This window comes from Panthera pardus, unplaced genomic scaffold (genome assembly GCF_024362965.1).
Source record: "Panthera pardus isolate Hobbes unplaced genomic scaffold, ASM2436296v1 HiC_scaffold_3, whole genome shotgun sequence".
Taxonomy (NCBI): domain Eukaryota; kingdom Metazoa; phylum Chordata; class Mammalia; order Carnivora; family Felidae; genus Panthera; species Panthera pardus.
In genome coordinates this window covers 44,930,922-44,947,672 of record NW_026526876.1, presented here as the reverse complement: position 1 = coordinate 44,947,672, position 16,751 = coordinate 44,930,922, and the positions used below count along the sequence as shown (strand labels likewise).

The window sequence follows — 16,751 nt, the reverse complement described above, 5'->3', positions numbered from 1 at the left end:
ATTCCAAGGACAGATGAACGCCATGGGGGGTGGGAGGAGACCCAGGTGACTTGTGGGGACATGTCAGGCCATCCCACCTTAGCGAAGGATCAGACTCCGCCTGATGCCACCGTGGTAAGAGAGAAGAAGCGAAACAGCAGATGGCACTCTCCTTGCCCAGAGAGTCCAGAGGCCTGGGATGCCAGGCTATGCCAATGCGAGCGAAGGGCAGCTCCGGGAGTCTCCAGCAAGTGCATCAGAGGCTCGGCAGACACTCCAGCCTGGCCGAGGAGGCAAGAGGCCAACCAGGCCGTGAGACTGTGAGCGTGTTCCCTGGCACTGTGCGTGCTTCACCCCTTCCACCTGGACCTTGGGCTGAGCTGGTTCCTGGCTGGGGGAACATTCTGGCAGCTCTCAGGAAGCCCATCTCAGCGAATGTCTGGAGGCCTTCACCATAGTGGCTGGGGCCTCAGGAGGACTGGGGTCTGATGAGGCCTGGAGCCCTGTGCACGGATCTTTGTTGGGAGGCAGAAACTCAAAGATAATCCAACTCCTTGGGCTGAGGGTCTGAATGGAGCAGGAGACTACAGGTGCCACAGCACAAGTCACACCTGCTGCTTTGTGTTCCCAGTCACTGGCAGGAAGGGTGTTGGGCAATGTGGAAGGGTGCTGGGCACCTGCTTGGGTGGGAAGGCCTGGGGCTCCCCACTACTTTACTAATAACACCTACTGCTGTATTTTGTTGACTGGAAGACACGCATTTTTTTATCTTTTCACATTTTCACATCTCGGAAAGTAGGCTCTATCTCACGGTCATTGTGATAAGAAAGCATTGGTGCAGGTTAATTAACAGCATATTTATTTTTCTTTCTGAATGTTTGTACAAAGATGAATTTCACCACCTACGACACCTTGGATTTGATGAAATGTAGCACTGGCTGGACACGATATGGTTTCATTTATCATCAACAACCCTATGAAGTGAGAGTTTCCCATATTCCTATCTAAGGATGGGGTAAACCGAAGGACAGAGATGTTGTCACTTGTCCCAAGTCACACAGCTCATGGGGTGAGGAGTCCAGACTTCCTGGTTCTCAAGTCCAAGGCTCTCCCCACTGGCTTACCCAGCCCCCACGTCCCAATTGGTGGAGGCTAGGCTAACACCACCAATTCCATCCAAAGGGCTCTATGCTTGACTGGAGAAGGAGGAAAATCTCTGTGACAGGAGGTGGGGCTGGCTGAGGCCTGGGGGCTCTGCCTGGTAACAGCCTCAACAGACCTCCATGGGCAAAAGGCAAAAGCCTTAAGTGGCAGGGATGTCGATTGGTGGTGGTGGGGGGGGGGGGCCCGTGGGAGGTCATAACTCAAGGACGAATAGATTCAACCACGACAACATTTTTAACCAACAATTACTTCTTTACTGCAGCTCAGGGAAGGCATAACTTCAACCATGAGAGATGGGAAAATAAGTGGGGCAGGGGAGTGAGTTCCTGCCATTCATCACTCATCACACATCCCTCCCTCAAGAAGCAGAAGCCAATCACAGACCACGAGGGTTTGCCCATCACCAGCTGAGTCAAAGCTAATCCTGGAGGCACCGAGCCTGGCACTCCTCCTCGCACATGTCCCGCGTGGACGTGACCCCTCTGCCAGGCTAGTGGGCTCTCAGGTTTCCATACAGGGACCCTGACCTTCTAAGGCTATTCCTGTCTGGATCACCCTTCGCTTGCTCACCTTCTCAGCTCCGCTAACAGGTCACCTCCACAAGGAGGTATTCCCTGATTCCTCAGACTGATTTCCATTCTCTATTATGTGCTCCTAAAGCACCCCATAACTCTATGAGGATAACTATCTGTAGGATTAGCTGTTAACTGTTGTCATGTTCACCGGACCACGAGCTTCAGAGGGCAGGGACCACATCCACCTTGTTAATAAGCACTGTCTCCCAGCACCAGCCCGGGGCAAGGCACGCAGCAGGTGCTCAAAGCCTACTCGCCCCTGAACACCTCCCAGGTTCAACAAAGCCTCCCTGCCTTGGCTCCCATCTTTTTTTTTTTTTTTTTTTTTTAAATTTTTTTTTTAACGTTTATTTATTTTTGAGACAGGGAGAGACAGCATGAATGGGGGAGGGTCAGAGAGAGAGGGAGACACAGAATCCGAAACAGGATCCAGGCTCCGAGCTGTCAGCACAGAGCCCGACGTGGGGCTCGAACTCACGGACCGCAAGATCATGACCTAAGCCAAAGTCAGATGCTTAACCGACTGAGCCATCCAGGAGCCCCTTGGCTCCCATCTTAAAACCACTGGATGCCCTCTGTTCAGGGATCCGAGCTTGGGTGTCCATGGAGACATCGGTCCCCAGCCCTTGCCTACACAGTCTGGGGCGAACGTTGACCTTTGCACCTTTGCTCTGTGGCAACTGACAAGAGTGAGCTGGCTTCGCCTCACGCCTCTGCACCTGAAGAAAACAGTCCATTTTCCTCAGCATGTCAAGGGCATCAAGTTAGACTCAGAAAGATAGGGCACTTCTGAAGATCTGATCCTAAAAAGGTTTTATGCCCCAGGGCCTTTATACTCAACCTTTAAAATTCAAGACTCCCCATGCCAGCAGGCGGCAACTCTTTTAAGATGTGATTTTAAAATTTAAAACTATTAATCCATTCAGACCTTCTTTTGGTATACAACATAAAGTAAAAACCACATAAAAATGACTTTTTAAGCAAGAGCTAGCCAAGTGTCTCCTAGCCAACCAGGAGATAATTCCCACTGATTTTTAAAAGTCATTTCTGTATAATAATGATACTCATACACAGAAATACATTTAGTTCAGGTGCTTTAACTTTCTATCAACAGGCACGTCCCTATACACCACACCACTTAATTACCGTAGCTTTGTGCTATGTTCTGCTATTTGGTCAAACTGGCCTTTTCTCACTACTCTTTTGAAAACATTTCCTTATTCAGTCTCATGTGTTTCTTCTTCTAGATCAGCATTAGAATCGTTTGGCCAATTTTTAAAGAAGTACATAGGAATTTCCATCGAAACTTGGTTAAACCGAAAGAATTCCTTCCAGAAGAAGTACCATTGCAGCCAGTTTCAGGAATTCTCATGGCATCTCTTTCCATTTCTTAAAGTTCCACAAAATAACTTTACCTCCCCTTGTTATTTCCTCAGACAAGATAGATACAATTCTTTTTAAGAATTTATAACGCCAAGAAAAGTTTTATACATTTAAAATTGAGCCAGGAATGATTCAAAGAGCTGCAAATCTGAAAACACACAAAGAACCGATCAAACAATATAGAAGGAGGACTCAGCCAAACCAAATGAAAATCCATTAAAACTAGACAGATCCTGTGCCTGAATGGAATTTTACCATTAACTACCATTTATCCCATTTAATTAGTATTTTCCCGACACACAATAACTTGCACTAAAATACCGTTCTCTCGCCTTGAAATTTCTAATTATTGTTGCGACCCACACCATTACGCTCCTCCACTGCTTTCTCCATTTTTCATGCCATTTAAGCGGTAAGATTTTCAATTATCTGCGCGGGACGGACAGAGATACCTTTAAGGAAGGGGCATAATATGCAACTTAATTTCTCTAAAAGCCAGGAGAGATCATTTTTTGTCGGAACAAACACACTTTGTCTTTCATCTTTTTTTTTTTTTTTTTTGGCAAATAAAGAGTAAAACAGGCCATTTAAAACATCCATTTAAATGCAAATTCTGATATCCCAAGAGAAAAAATGTTAATCATTTAAATAGACAGGATTATAGCCCACCTTCATCACTCCCCCTCCTCTCCCAAGTTTTAGAAAATGTAGCCCCAGCTCACACAGGTGAAGCCGTGAGGCGTCCTTAGGTCTTTAAGAACGCCCAGTTAGTAGAGGAGTGAGGACCCGGGGGTGGCTCTTCTCCTTTTGAAAAGGGAGCGGAAAGGTGATAAAATAGTATCAAGCAGCTCTTATGAGCCAGGCATGGGACAAGATGATCTATCTATCTATCTATCATCTATCACCTATCTACCTACCTACTTCCCTATTTACCTATTATCCATCTATTGTCTATGTATCTATCTCTCTTCATTTAATGGTTACAAATGTCTTGCAAAGGGGCCTGTCACCTTTGTTTACAGATGAGGAAACTGAGGCTCAGAGAGGTAAGGCAGCTTGCCCAACTGGTAGATGACCCGGCTGGGTGTATAGTCCGTGATGGCTCTGCTGTGTCCCCAGGGTCCCGCCCAGACTCACCTAGCATTCCCATGCCAAGCATGAACGCGTCCATGGTGTAAGGCAGTCCCCGGGCCCGGCCTCTTGTCCCCGGTGGGAACATGACTTCCTTAGGCTGAGCTTTCTTACATTCTACCTGTTAAACAGAAAGGCGAACAAATGAGATGCAAATGAATTCCACGTAAATGTCAAATGCAGAACGGATCTGGTTACCAGCTAAGGTATTTTTAGCCTTGCTCCTTATTCACTGTAAAAATAGCCAAGCCGAGTAAATGGCCTGCAAAACAAATATTTAAGAAAACACGCCACTTGTTGCAAATCCTGCTTTGGAGAAACCTACAAGGATGAAATTGGGTTTGGAGGGGTGGCAGGGACGCGGGCTGAAGACACACGTGCTGGCGCCGAGTGCTCAGACTGGGACGTGTGCAGACGATGGCTGCTGGGTGTATCTGTGAAGAAAAACAATAGCAGTAGTAAAAGTCCCTCACGACTGTTTGGCCCTTCACATGCTTGCAAATTCCTTCAGGCCGGTGACCCTTCACATCAGGCCACCTGATTCTCTCTCTTATTAAAGACACAGGCCAGTTAGTTTCAGCTCCATTTCACAGATGACAAAACTGAACACCAGCAGGCTTGCGTGATGTGCCGTAAGCCATATCCTGGCAGGTGCAGGTCTGGAAGCTGGAGTTTTAAAATTTCTAGGTCAGCGATGCCACCGTCTCCATAAAACCTGCCCCAGCATGCTCCTGGGAGAAGTAATGACATTAAACACCGCTTCTGTCCATCTGGATTACCGGTTTCTCATTCTGCAGCTACGTCTTCGAGTGGTTGCTAATCTTTCCTATTTCCCTTCTGCCTCCAAAATTTCTTAATCCTATTCTGCTCACACAACACAGAAGTCACTTACTTAACCACCTTAATGATGTAGAATACAAACTCCAGGGGAGAGGTAAAACCGTTGCCTGCTGAAGTAGCTGCACTATTTTTAAGAGCATGTTTCAGATGCCTGCTCTGTGCTTACTTCTTTGAGTTTACAGACAAACTTAACAAACATCGTTAACTGGTAATCAGCCCCGTCACTGATGAAGATGGGATGCTGTAGGGCAGGGCTGTTATGGAAGCAAAAAGAATCAGCATGACAGTCTGATAGCGAGGGAGAGAAGAGAAGAATCAGGTACCATATTTAAAAGGGGGCCAGATGGCATAGGAGCCCAAACTCCACGTGGCTCAACAGCTGCTGAGGGTCTCACTATCACACAGAAAATTACTATCGTTGCCAGGGTATCTGAGATATAAAGAAGTTCCATTATGTGCCTTATACTTTGCTTTAAAGGGACCTATACGGGCTATCCACTTTGGAGATATGGATAGCTCTCAAATCTTCTCATCCCAAATATTTCAATTAAAAACATATTTCATTGGGGTGCCTGGGTGGCTCAGTCGGTTAAGAGTCTGACTCTTGATTTTGGCTCAGGTCATGATTTCACGGTCTGTGAGAATGAGCCTTGGGCCAGGCTCTGTGCTGACAGTGTGGAGCCTGCTTGGGATTCACTCTCTCCCTCATTCTCTGCCCGTCCCCTGCATGCTCTCTCTCTCTCTCTCAAAATAAATAAACATTAAGAAAATATTTTAGTGCTTAAGGCTTGGGGGAAGCTTTAATTACCTAAAATATTAACTGGTCTTTCAGAGATACCAGATAACAGGTATTACTCACTCTTGCTCTTTAAAGAGTGATAACCACACAGTCTTTAAAACCATGGACAAAATGGCTCAATACTCAGGCTCAATATGCCTGATAAGCTTCACGCAAAGAGTTTTTATAGATTAAAAAGAAAGAGATGAGCATCCCGAAATGGAAATGGGTGAACGACATGAACAAGCAATTCACAAATGACTAGTAATTAGACATATCTTTCATATCACACATCACAAATGATACTCCTAAACAAGATACCTTCTCATCTATCAGATTGGCTGCGATGACAGGATTCCTTGATGTCAGAGCCCCAGAGAGTATGGGGAGGAGGGGTAGGAATTAGCACGTATCTTTTTGGAGGGCAACAAGACAAAATATCGAAAGCCATACAAGTATGCGTTCTTTGACCTAATAATCCTACTTGCAGGATAAAATCCTACTTTATAAGAATAAACTTATATGGATAAGGCTACTGTGGTGACAAGCACTGATTATAATACTTTTCTAAAGGAAATACCCTAAATGTCCAAGAACAGGGAATCAGTTAGCCAATTTTGGTTCATCCAAGCTGACTGAAAGCTATGAAGCCACAGAAAAGTATGCTGATAATAACATGCAACAGTATTGGGAAACCCTCAGTCCAGGATGGTTGGTCACCCTAAATGTAAGGGGTGGGGGGAAGATAAGTAAGTGTAGATGCATATCATATATGGGGATAGGATCTTTGTGGAAGATAAATAAGTGTATATACGTATCCTATATGGGGAAAATATTACAAAGACATACCAAAGTTGCCTTAGAGCGACTTTGTTCTTTCACTTCCGCGGTGCATTTTGTTATTGCTGTTTATTTGCCAAGTTTTCTGCTTTGAGTGTTACTGTTGCAAGTAGTGGTAAGGAGAGGTGATTAAAACGAAATACATTCATCAGAATTGGTCTTTCAGATTTCTCTCATAAGCCCAGGGTGACAATTTGCTCCTACGCTCCATCCCTGGGACTCCGAAGCAGGCTGAGAAAGCTCATTTGCAAGAGTCTGCCCGAGCCCAGGAAGATGGGTGTGCTCTGCAGAGGCAGACAGATAATTACCTGACGCCAGCACCGGGATCCGGAATAATACCGCTAACCAGCTCACTTCCTAATGGCCCTATCGGTGACAATCTATTGCATTGTCTTATGAAAACCTGCTGCCTGTTCCTAGGCAACCTGATCAACGAAAATTTCAGGTTTATACAGTTTTCATTTAGGGAACATAAAGGTTAACTGACTGTAATGGGAGTATTTTAAACAAACCCACCTACTCTCCCTCTCACTGAATAGGGCTGGCAGCTCCATTTAATTCTGCTCTGTCTTTGCTGGTGCTGTTTTGGGCAGCGGCGGCTGTGTGGGTTCAGTCGACCACCCGCTATGTCAGCTGTGAGTGCTCCCCGAGGCCAGGAGCCATGGCACACGCACTCTCTGGGGGATCCCGGCACGTCCTGGGCACTTGAGTGACAGGGAAAGGTAGCTGCCGCACCAGGGAGCCTGGCCTGGCCTGCGCTGAAGGTTTCTCAAAAGATCTCTCTGGACCAGGAGGCCTGCCCACCCAGCCCCCAGCTCCTTTGAAAACATACAAGAGGAAAGAGGGAATAGCTATTCTCTGCCTGCATTCTGAGTCCCTGCAGTGTGGGTCAGGGGCTTGCTGAAGATGAAAACTATGTCCTTTCCCCATCGGACTGGCAGAAGCCTCACCTCCTCCATCAGACTGTGAGTTCTCAGGGAGCAGGGATCCAGGGTCTGCCCCTATTTCCCTGGTCCCTTGTGATGTCCTGTTCAGAGCACGCACTGACTCACATGCTCGTTAGGGTCATGGAAACCCAGTCCTCTCAATTCAACCACGCTGAGGGACTCAATGTGCCTGACAAGTGCTAGGCTGTGGGCGAAGCAGACATAAATAAGGCAGGCCTCCACCTTGAGAGCTCTCATTCTGTTGAAGAGAACAGGTTCTGACTGTCTTGTTCTCCTAACATTAAAGCAAATACTCATAGGTCAACCTGCCTCCCTGTCATTTTCGGGCCTGCCAGCCTCTGGAGCGTCTTGAGTTAGACCACATTTGGGTCACCCTCCCCCACCCCCACTACCCTCCCACTGGGCCCCGTGCAAGCTAGAGAACCGGGCACGAATACCCCGAGTTACAGTCAGAACCCAAGGGGGGAACACCAGCCTGTCTCCCCAGCTCCAGTCACACACTCAGGTCATCTGGCCACACACGACATCCCTGGGATCTACTGCTGTGTACCTAACAACTTCCAAACTTCGTGGCCTTGAGTAACAACCGAGTTAACAGTGGATCGTGCTTTCTTGTGGTTCTGTGAGCAGACTGGGCCCAGGGGGGCTCTTGCTGTCGTCTCTCATGTAGCTGTGGTCAGATGGTGGCTGGGGCTGGAGCCAAAGCCTGGACTCAGCTGGAGGTTCACTCAGGGGCTTCTTCACTCACACGGCAGGTGACGTCTAGGTTCGGCTGGGACCGTCCATGGGAGGCACCCACCTCTGGCTTCCCCGCGGCTCTCCATCTTCTCACAGCGTGGTGGCTGAGTCCCAGAGAGGGGCTGTCCTGGCATGAGAATCCCGAGAGACCAAGGCAGAGTCTGCAAGGCTTCTTATAACCTAGGCCTGAGAGCCACACTGCCACTTCCGTCATGTTCTTGGTTACACCTGGTCGGCCCAGATTGGTGTGGGAGGGGTCCACACAGGGTGTGCATACTGGGAGTTTAGACCACAGGGCTGTCTTCGGAGACTAACTACCACGCAAGATCCGTGAAGAGCAGAGAGCAGACGGGACAGCGGGAGGCCCTCCTCCCAGCCGTGGCTCTGTCTGGCTGGGTTCTTGGGCTAGTGGGTGCTGAGGCCCGCTTCCACCATGGGGCACGAGGCAGGCATGGGAGCTCCCGGAGGGGGCAGCCTGGAAGGAAGTGCCTGACCTCCCATGGTCAACAGAAGCAAGGGTCCTCGTGCTGACCAGGCCTCTCGTCCCAGCGATTTCAGCCCTGCCCCCAACAGAACCCCACTTATGGTACGTGCTTTCTCTGGGGTAGCCCTGGGCGGGGGCAGATTCTGTGGAAGGAACATCTATCTCCAAGTCTTGGTCCTCAGAACCCACTTCGGCAGCTTCTCACAACGGCTACAGCTCCAAAACACGACTGGAAAAAAGCAGTGTGGTCGGAGGGGCAAGAGATTTTGCAGGAAATTCTATTTGAATCCGTGCTTGTAAGGAGCCTCAGAGGCCACTTGTGACCGACAGCTCACATTAGCAAGACGAAGTCTCCGCTTTCCAGTTTCACGGCTGGTACAGCCACGAAGCAACCCTATGCCAGGGGCCGGATGCCAAGGGCATGCCAACCCCTCCAAAGGTAGGTGGGGTTTGCTTTAAATTTTCGATCTTCAAATAGGCTGCTTTGTTTGGCAAACTGGCCTTGGAGGAGTGGGTGTGGTCTGGACAGTTACCGGATAAGAAGAGTGATTTAGCTGATCTAGCTGGACCCTTTAACGACAGGACAGTTAGGGCAGCGGCAGGACAGTTAGGGCAGCGGCATGTTCCTCTAGAGGATGAATCAGAGGCCGGACGTGGGCCTGCGTGTGTGGTTTCTGACGTTCTGTGCCGGCTGCTTGCCAAGGTGGGGCGCCTCTGCCCATCGGGGCCCAACACAGCAAGGAGGTCTGTTTCTAACTCTATGTAGAAATAATTTCGCACTCGCAGAAGAAGTGTGAGGACAGTACAAAGGACAGTTGTAGGCGTGTCTCTACCCACATCTATACCTGTGAATGTCTTTCCCTGAACCTTACGAGAGTCAAGTGTGTACGTGATGATATGCGTTTCCTAAACGTAAACCTATGTTTTTACATAACCATGGTACAGTTACCCACCTCAGGACGGACACACGGACACGATGCTTCTATCTAATATAACTTCCATGGTCTTATTCTGTCCGGGGACCCCATGATGTCCTTTATAGGTATAAATGCATCTTACAGAACAGGAAGCTGAGGTCCAGGGACCTTAGACACCTCAGCTGTGGTTGCAGACCCAGACCACGTGTGGTAAGGCCGGGTTGGAAGCCAGGTCCGCCTGATGCCATGGCCCATGCCCAGGGAGCCGGTCCCATGCCACACCCTCTCCTCAGGGGGACCACTTAGCATCGGCTTTTGAAGAAGGTAGTGGGGCTTTCGTGGGGACGGCTTCCCTGTAGCTACTCTGAGTGGCCGCCTCGCCCAACTGGCCTGCAGCCCTTGCTGAGGCAAGCTCCCTGCCGGGCACCTTTTGGAAGAGGCTGGCAGTCTGAGGACGATGCCAAGGTCTGGGAAGTGAAAAGGTTTTTGTTTTTTCCCTGGTTTCTACATACACAGCCCCAGTCAGCACATGGCCCTGGGGCTGGGAGGGAAACCAGCCGGGGGCCTTGGTCTGGGGAAACCCGAGCCCTGTGGCTGTGGCCTTGATTTACTACCCAGGACAAGGCAACCCTGTGTGGCCTAGAGGCTAGTGTTTGCAGCTTCACTTCTCACCCCAAACTGGGCACGTCAGAAACGATGTACTCCTCCAGGGGGAGAGGAGCCCGTGTCAGAGGATAAAATTCACTAGTGTCCAGAGAGACCAACCTGGACTGACTGTGTGGTCGGTGGAAGGGAAGGGAACAAAGGGCAGGCCTTCCGGGCGGGTGAGTGCTTGGCAGGGGAGGGGGTGGTGGTACCCGTGCGCAGCACCTTCTGTGGAACTTCCTGAAAGACAGGGGCCTGACCTGCCAGCTTCTCCTCCAACTCAGGCTGCACCTCTCCAGTCAGGTTCCAGAGGATTCCAGCCCGACGCTGCTTCTCCGAAGCCCCAAGCTGACCACCTCTTCTGGGAGATAGGCCCCAAGCGTGTTCCAGGGAAGCACAGGGCAGGGGGGATGTCACTCCAGTGTAAAGATCTGGGGTCCTGCCTGGACCCCAGCTCTCTCTGGTGAGGCCGGAGGACTGAGCCGTACCCCCAGAGACCACACACGGTTCGGCGCACGGCCTGTGCTGTCCCATGGCCAGGCTTTCTCTGTCCTACCCACTGTTCTCTGTTGACCTCTCTGCCAGTCAGAAGCCTTTCTGGAGAGTGTAGGAGGGCAAGACCTTTCATGGGGCTTCTATAGATTCATAACCAAGATTCGGGGCAGGGGCGGGGGGTGCTGCTCTCAAGGAAACTACAGAACAAAGAAGACACAAGGTGAGAGACTCAGGCGAAGAACAGAGTCTCTACTGTCCTGCCCTCTGCACCGTACCGGGAGTTAGCCTCAAGAGCATGGCAGCGACGGAATGTGCTAGAAACTGTTCAGGTCACTAGGAAATGAAGAGGAGAGGCCCTTTGTTCAGTCATTACAGGAGCTGGTGGTGGCAGTAGTGAAACCGGCAAGGCCCTTCTGGACACAGGGTCTCGTAGCTGCTCAGGCCTCATATTCAGGAAGCTGGCCCTGCTCAAGGCAGCTGCCGAATGAGTTGTGGAAGGAGGCTGATGGTGTAGCAAGGTGCGAGCAACAAGCATAGAAAGGGCCCAGTGAGGAGGCGGGGAGGGCTTGGGAGGGCAGGCAGGGCCATGGTCCTCCTCAGTGTGGAGCTCGAGATGGACCCACTGGGCATCTCCCTCTGAGTGACCTTCAGAGAGTCAGGCTGCCTTGTCTGCTCCAGGGTTCCCATTCCCTCCAGCCGCTGTACTCGTCCATGGCTAGAGGCAGAATGGAGTCACGACCGGCAGGAGCGTGTGGCTGCATGAGGACGAGGCCCGAGACACCATCATGGGAAGTGCAGCAGTCACACCCAGAGATCCTGGCGGCTGCCCTGGGAAGACCCCGCCTGTGACTCCAGCAAGGGGAGGGTGCTTCTCTATCCTGCCATGCCTACCACCCCACCCCCCAGCGGACTCAGGGAAGCCTCTCAGCTGGGCACTTCCGGTAGCAGCAAGCGAGTTCTATGTTCTGTCCCCTCACTTCCCCCTCCCAGACATCTCCATCAGGCACTGTCCTTGTAGACGGGGCACAGCCTGTGGCCAAGTACCAGAGAACCCATATGTACAGGATGACTTGTCTTGCCCTACCGGAAGAGGGTCCTCCTGCCAAGAGACCCTCACGAAAGGGCCTACTGTGCAAACCAGACGGACGTGCCAGCTTAGACGGGTAAAAGCCTCGGGCAGAAACATCCACCTTACAAAGGGCACACGCTTGCTATGAACGACCCAGACCCATTTGTGAGAAGCCCTGAGAGGCCCACAGGACATGAGATCTGGACTCTATCTCCCCGGTCAGTCAGCAGGATTACTGTAGGGAGGAAGGAACACATTGTTTACGGAGCACTCTTTATATGCTCGGCCCGGCCACGAGATCCTCGTGAGCGTGCACGTGTGTGTATACACACATCATCTCACGTACAGCATGCACACAGAGTGACAGGAACACGTAACACATACAAGGCACAGTGCAGGGCACACACGTTCTCAGAGAACACCCACTGTTCTCAGTACCCTCGTTGATCAACTCATTTCCTCTGAGTTGGCTTTATCAGCCCGAAGTGACAACAGAAAAGGAAACTGAGGCCCTGAGGAATGGATTTGCCCAAGGTGATGAGGCTGGGAATGACACAGCTACGACTCGATCCTAGGTGCCCGACTTCCAAACCCGTCCCCACCTCTGGGCCACCGGCTACCCAGGCCCTGCCCGCACAGCCCTTCCCTACCACCCTCTAGCCAGCCTTCAAGGCCCGTTTGCACGCGACTCCTTCTACAAGGCCAACCCCCGTCCTCGTTCCAGAATTAATTTCATCCACTGTTTCCTCTGTTTTATTAAACTCAGCGATGACAAAGCCAAGGAGGTTATAAACCAATACTATTAACACCTCCCATTTAGCAGGCAGGGGCCGGGGGTGGACACAGAAATGAATTCAGTAGGATGTGGCTCACAAGGGCTCAGAGTCTGGGCAGGGAGAGGAGCGGGTCCCCAGCACCCTCGGGGACACACACCCCTGTGACTGCAACCTCCGCTCCATCTGGACCTGAGGGCGGGGGCCTGTCCTTTCCACCAGTCTAGTTTAGAGGCTTAGGCTCCTGGCTCTAAATCTCTGCTCTGTTCGAGAGCTCTGAGCAGGAACCAGCTGCCTGACATCTCTGTGCCTCAATTTTCTCATCTATAAAACAGAGTAACAGTAGTGCCCACTGCCCCACAGGGCTGCAGTGAGCGAAGAAATTAAAGCAGCTAATCCTGTAAGTGTTGGCGCCGGATCAAGGTTGGGGCATGCCTTAATCTCCGCCACGGGAGCCTAGGTGAGCATCTCTGAAGGTGATAAAGCCAGTTCACATCTGTGCTGAAGTCGCAAAGCCCAGGGAGCAGAGAGGCAGAAAGTGGCCGTCGCCCCCCAGCCCGGCAGGCTCTTGGCACCCCGCCATCGATTTTCTCCCTACCTTCCCCCCCCCGCCCCCCTACTGGCCAGGTAGGGCCCGGTCTTCCTGCTTTCGTCAGCAAGGTGTGCAAAAGGCGCTTCACAGACTGCACTATTTGGGGAAAAAGCTGATGGTGGCAGCAGCAGCTGTTGTTTTTATTTCTGGGAACCTGCAAGGGCATTTCAAAGTGACAAGACACCTCTGCCTCCAGCAGGTGCCCAAAGGCAGCCGCGAGGCTGGCTGCGCGCCCCCAGCCCTTGGGGGGCGTTGCCAGAGACCCTGCAAAAGCCTTAATTTCTATATTTATAGGATTCAAAAAAATTTTTTTTTCTTAATGTTTATTCTTGAGAGACCGAGAGAGAGAGAGAGAGACAGGGTGTGAGCAGGGGAGGGACAGAGAGAGAAGGAGACACAGAATCCAAAGCAGGCTTCAGGCTGAGCTGTCAGCACAGAGCCCGATGTGGGGCTCGAACTCACAAACTGTGAGATCATGACCTGAGCCGAAGTTGGATGCTTAACTGACTGAGCCACCCAGGCGACCCTAATTTCTCTATTTGAGAGAGAGAGAGAGAGAGAGAGAGAGAGAGAGAGAGAGAGAGAGAGAGAGAGGTGGCTGAGCATTAGCTTGCACCTGCCTGGGAAGTTGGGCAGAGCAGCTGGGTGAAGTGAAAAGAAGAGCAGGCCCCAGAGAAGGGGTGCAGGGAAAGGGAAACAGCTTTTCCCAGTGGTCTCCATGCCCCCTGCTGACCCCACACGCTGTGGATGGTGTGCAGAGAGCAGCACACGTGGGAAAGTCCAGAGGGGCTGGGCCACCAAGAGAGGCAGAAGGACCCCACCTTCCCCAGGCCCCCTGCAGTGACCTTCCCAGACGACGGGTGAAGGAGCCAGAACTTGGGTGACTGGGAGGCCGCCTCCCCGCAGGCCCAATTGCTTCTGCCTGAAGAGCAGCAAACATTTACCACCCCGGCCTCCCCACCCTCTCCTCCCTCAACAGGCAAACCCCTCCACCCGCAGGGACAGAGCCGGTACACAAACATGTGCTTGCGTGATGTGGGGGTGGGGGGGCACAGGACCTCCCTCTCGCTCGTAAACACGAGGTTCATTTATTAAGTGCCTCTCTGGCATTTCCTGTTTTTGCCTTCATCCTGCTTGTTTAATATTGCATTTGACATTCTCATTTTATAAATGGTAACAGAAGCAGAATGGATGGCTAAAATTAGCTTACGAGCGAGGAGGATGCGGCCAATAGGGTGGTGAACACACAAGCCTAGTTAATTCCACCCACATTACCCGCCCCGCCCCCCACTCTGGGGCTGGTTCCCGATCAGCTCTGTGGTGGCAGTGTTCGGGCAGAGGAGGAGTGGCCTCAGGGAAGGGATGGGTGCCCACTCACCGGGACACCCCATCCAGGTGGCAGCGCCCCCAGGCCAACCCTAGCTGGCTTCTGTGGACCACCTGGCCCGGCACTACACCCCGAGAGGCCCAGCCAGGACTGTCCTGCTCTCTGGTCCTCTTGCCCACCCCAAGTGTGCCCTGGGCTGAAGGTGGCAGGCGTGAGAGCTCGCCAGGCTTTGTTTTTGAAGTGGGGTTTTCGGAACCTCCCCCAACAGAAGATTCAGCGGAAGGGCCTGAATGGGCCTCCCTGGGACCTAAGAAATCCCTGCAGTGGCCCCTTCTCTTCTGCAGGATGTACACCTTCTCTCTTCAGGACCGCCTCCCAGCCAAGGCGAGGCGAGTACCTGCCTCACACCCTCCTCCCTGCCCAGGTCTGCACCTCTGTCTGGGACCACCTTACTTTATGATTATACGTTCGTTCAGTACTATGATTCTAAGAACAATGATAGTGATGATGAGGCCTACTGGGTTGATAAGAGCATGCTACGGCCGATAAAGCCCAGTCACAAAGCCCAGCAATCTCTGGAGGGGGGTGCCATCCCGGTCTTACCGAGGCGGGATCAAAACACAGACCACGAGTAACTGGCCCAAGGTCACAAAGTCTAGCAATGAGTAGTGAACTGTACTGTGGGGCATTCAGCAGTGGGGGATTTGTGGCACTTTCTTCTGGAAAGGCCTCTTGGATTGACAGAACCCTGTTCTGACTGTTCCTCTACTCCCCACCTATTCAGTGCTTGGGGTCCCCCTAAGAATGAAGGCACTGATGCTTTCTGTAGGCTACTATCCCAAACCCCAGCATCTGTTTGGGGCACCTCTGACCCTCTGCCTTGGGCTAGTGGACCAGGGTGACTTCTTGGCTAAAAGCCCTTCCTTGGCCCCTTTGAGATAAGCAGACTTTACCTGCTCTGAGCTACATTAGTAGAGGCCGGAGCTGAAACTATGGCCCACAGGGCAAATCCAGCTGCTGCTTGTTTTTATAAATAACATTTTATGTGAACACAGCTGTGCCCACTCACATATCATCAGTGGCTGCATTCTACTCTACGATGGCAGAGTAGCTGTGACAGAGACCTAGGGCCTCAAAAGCCTAAAATATGACCTGGCCCTTTACAAAGCTTTTTGGCCCTTGGTTTAGGCCAAACGGAAGAAACTTGCAGTTACCGATGGAATTTTCGGGAAGGTGATTCCTTCAAGGTTATCAGATTCTAGACCCTACAACAGTCCAAGAGCTCCCAGGGCCAGGAACCAAACGGGGCCTTCAATAAGCTGCAAAGGGCAGTGGTCGCCATCCTTCCCTTCTTAGAGGAGGAAACAGGTGCAGACAGGTGGGGTGTCCGCTTGGTCACAGGACAACCAGCAGTGGATATGGGATTCAGGCTCAGGCCCACGTGTTCTAAAGCCCTGAGTGCCTCTAAGTGACCCAGGAGGTCCTGTCTTGGGCACCAGGACATGTGCATGCTACTTGGGAGGATCCAACCCATCACCCCAGAGGATGTGCCTCAAACATCTATGTTCCAAGACCCTTGTCAAGAGGGGAGGGATGCCAGCACCGGGGGTCTGGCGGGGGGGTGGTCCCGGGCATGGACAGCTTTCCGTGGCAGGAGTGCAGGAGGGGAGACCTGGTGTCCGTGCACACAAAGAGAGTGTGGGGCGGTGCTGAGAGCGGCAGACTGGCCTGGGGATCCCACGCCAGGCTGGCTCATCCAGCTCCGTGCTCCAGGGGCCTCAGCCCTCACTCCGGGTCCCTTCCTTCTGACACACACTATCTCCTTAGCAGCGATCCTCGCCTGGGCCTTCTCAGACTTTAAATGTGCACACACATCACTAGGCACTTGTCAAAATGCAGATTCTGATTCACTAGCTCTGGGGGTGGGGCCCGGTAGGTCTGTATTCCTACTGAGGTTACAAACTACTCAGCAAATTTCAAAAATCAGATCACCTTCAAGGAACAAGGAAGAGAACTATTTAAAGGAATCCTGTAGGAACCCTTGTACAAAGCAAATAACTCTTCCTCATTTTCA

At 51.5% G+C, this 16,751-nt stretch overlaps 1 protein-coding gene across 11 annotated transcripts in view; it reads right to left on the bottom strand.

Moving 5' to 3' along the window:
* The window catches only part of MSI2 (musashi RNA binding protein 2), a 392,818-nt gene that overhangs the window by 58,357 nt on the left and 317,710 nt on the right, over positions 1-16,751 (bottom strand). For all 11 annotated transcript variants that reach the window (XM_053893321.1, XM_053893325.1, XM_053893326.1 and 8 more), the window contains exon 9: positions 4,239-4,353. In XM_053893321.1, coding sequence (XP_053749296.1) covers positions 4,239-4,353 — 115 coding nt within the window. The remainder of the gene's footprint in view (positions 1-4,238; positions 4,354-16,751) is intronic.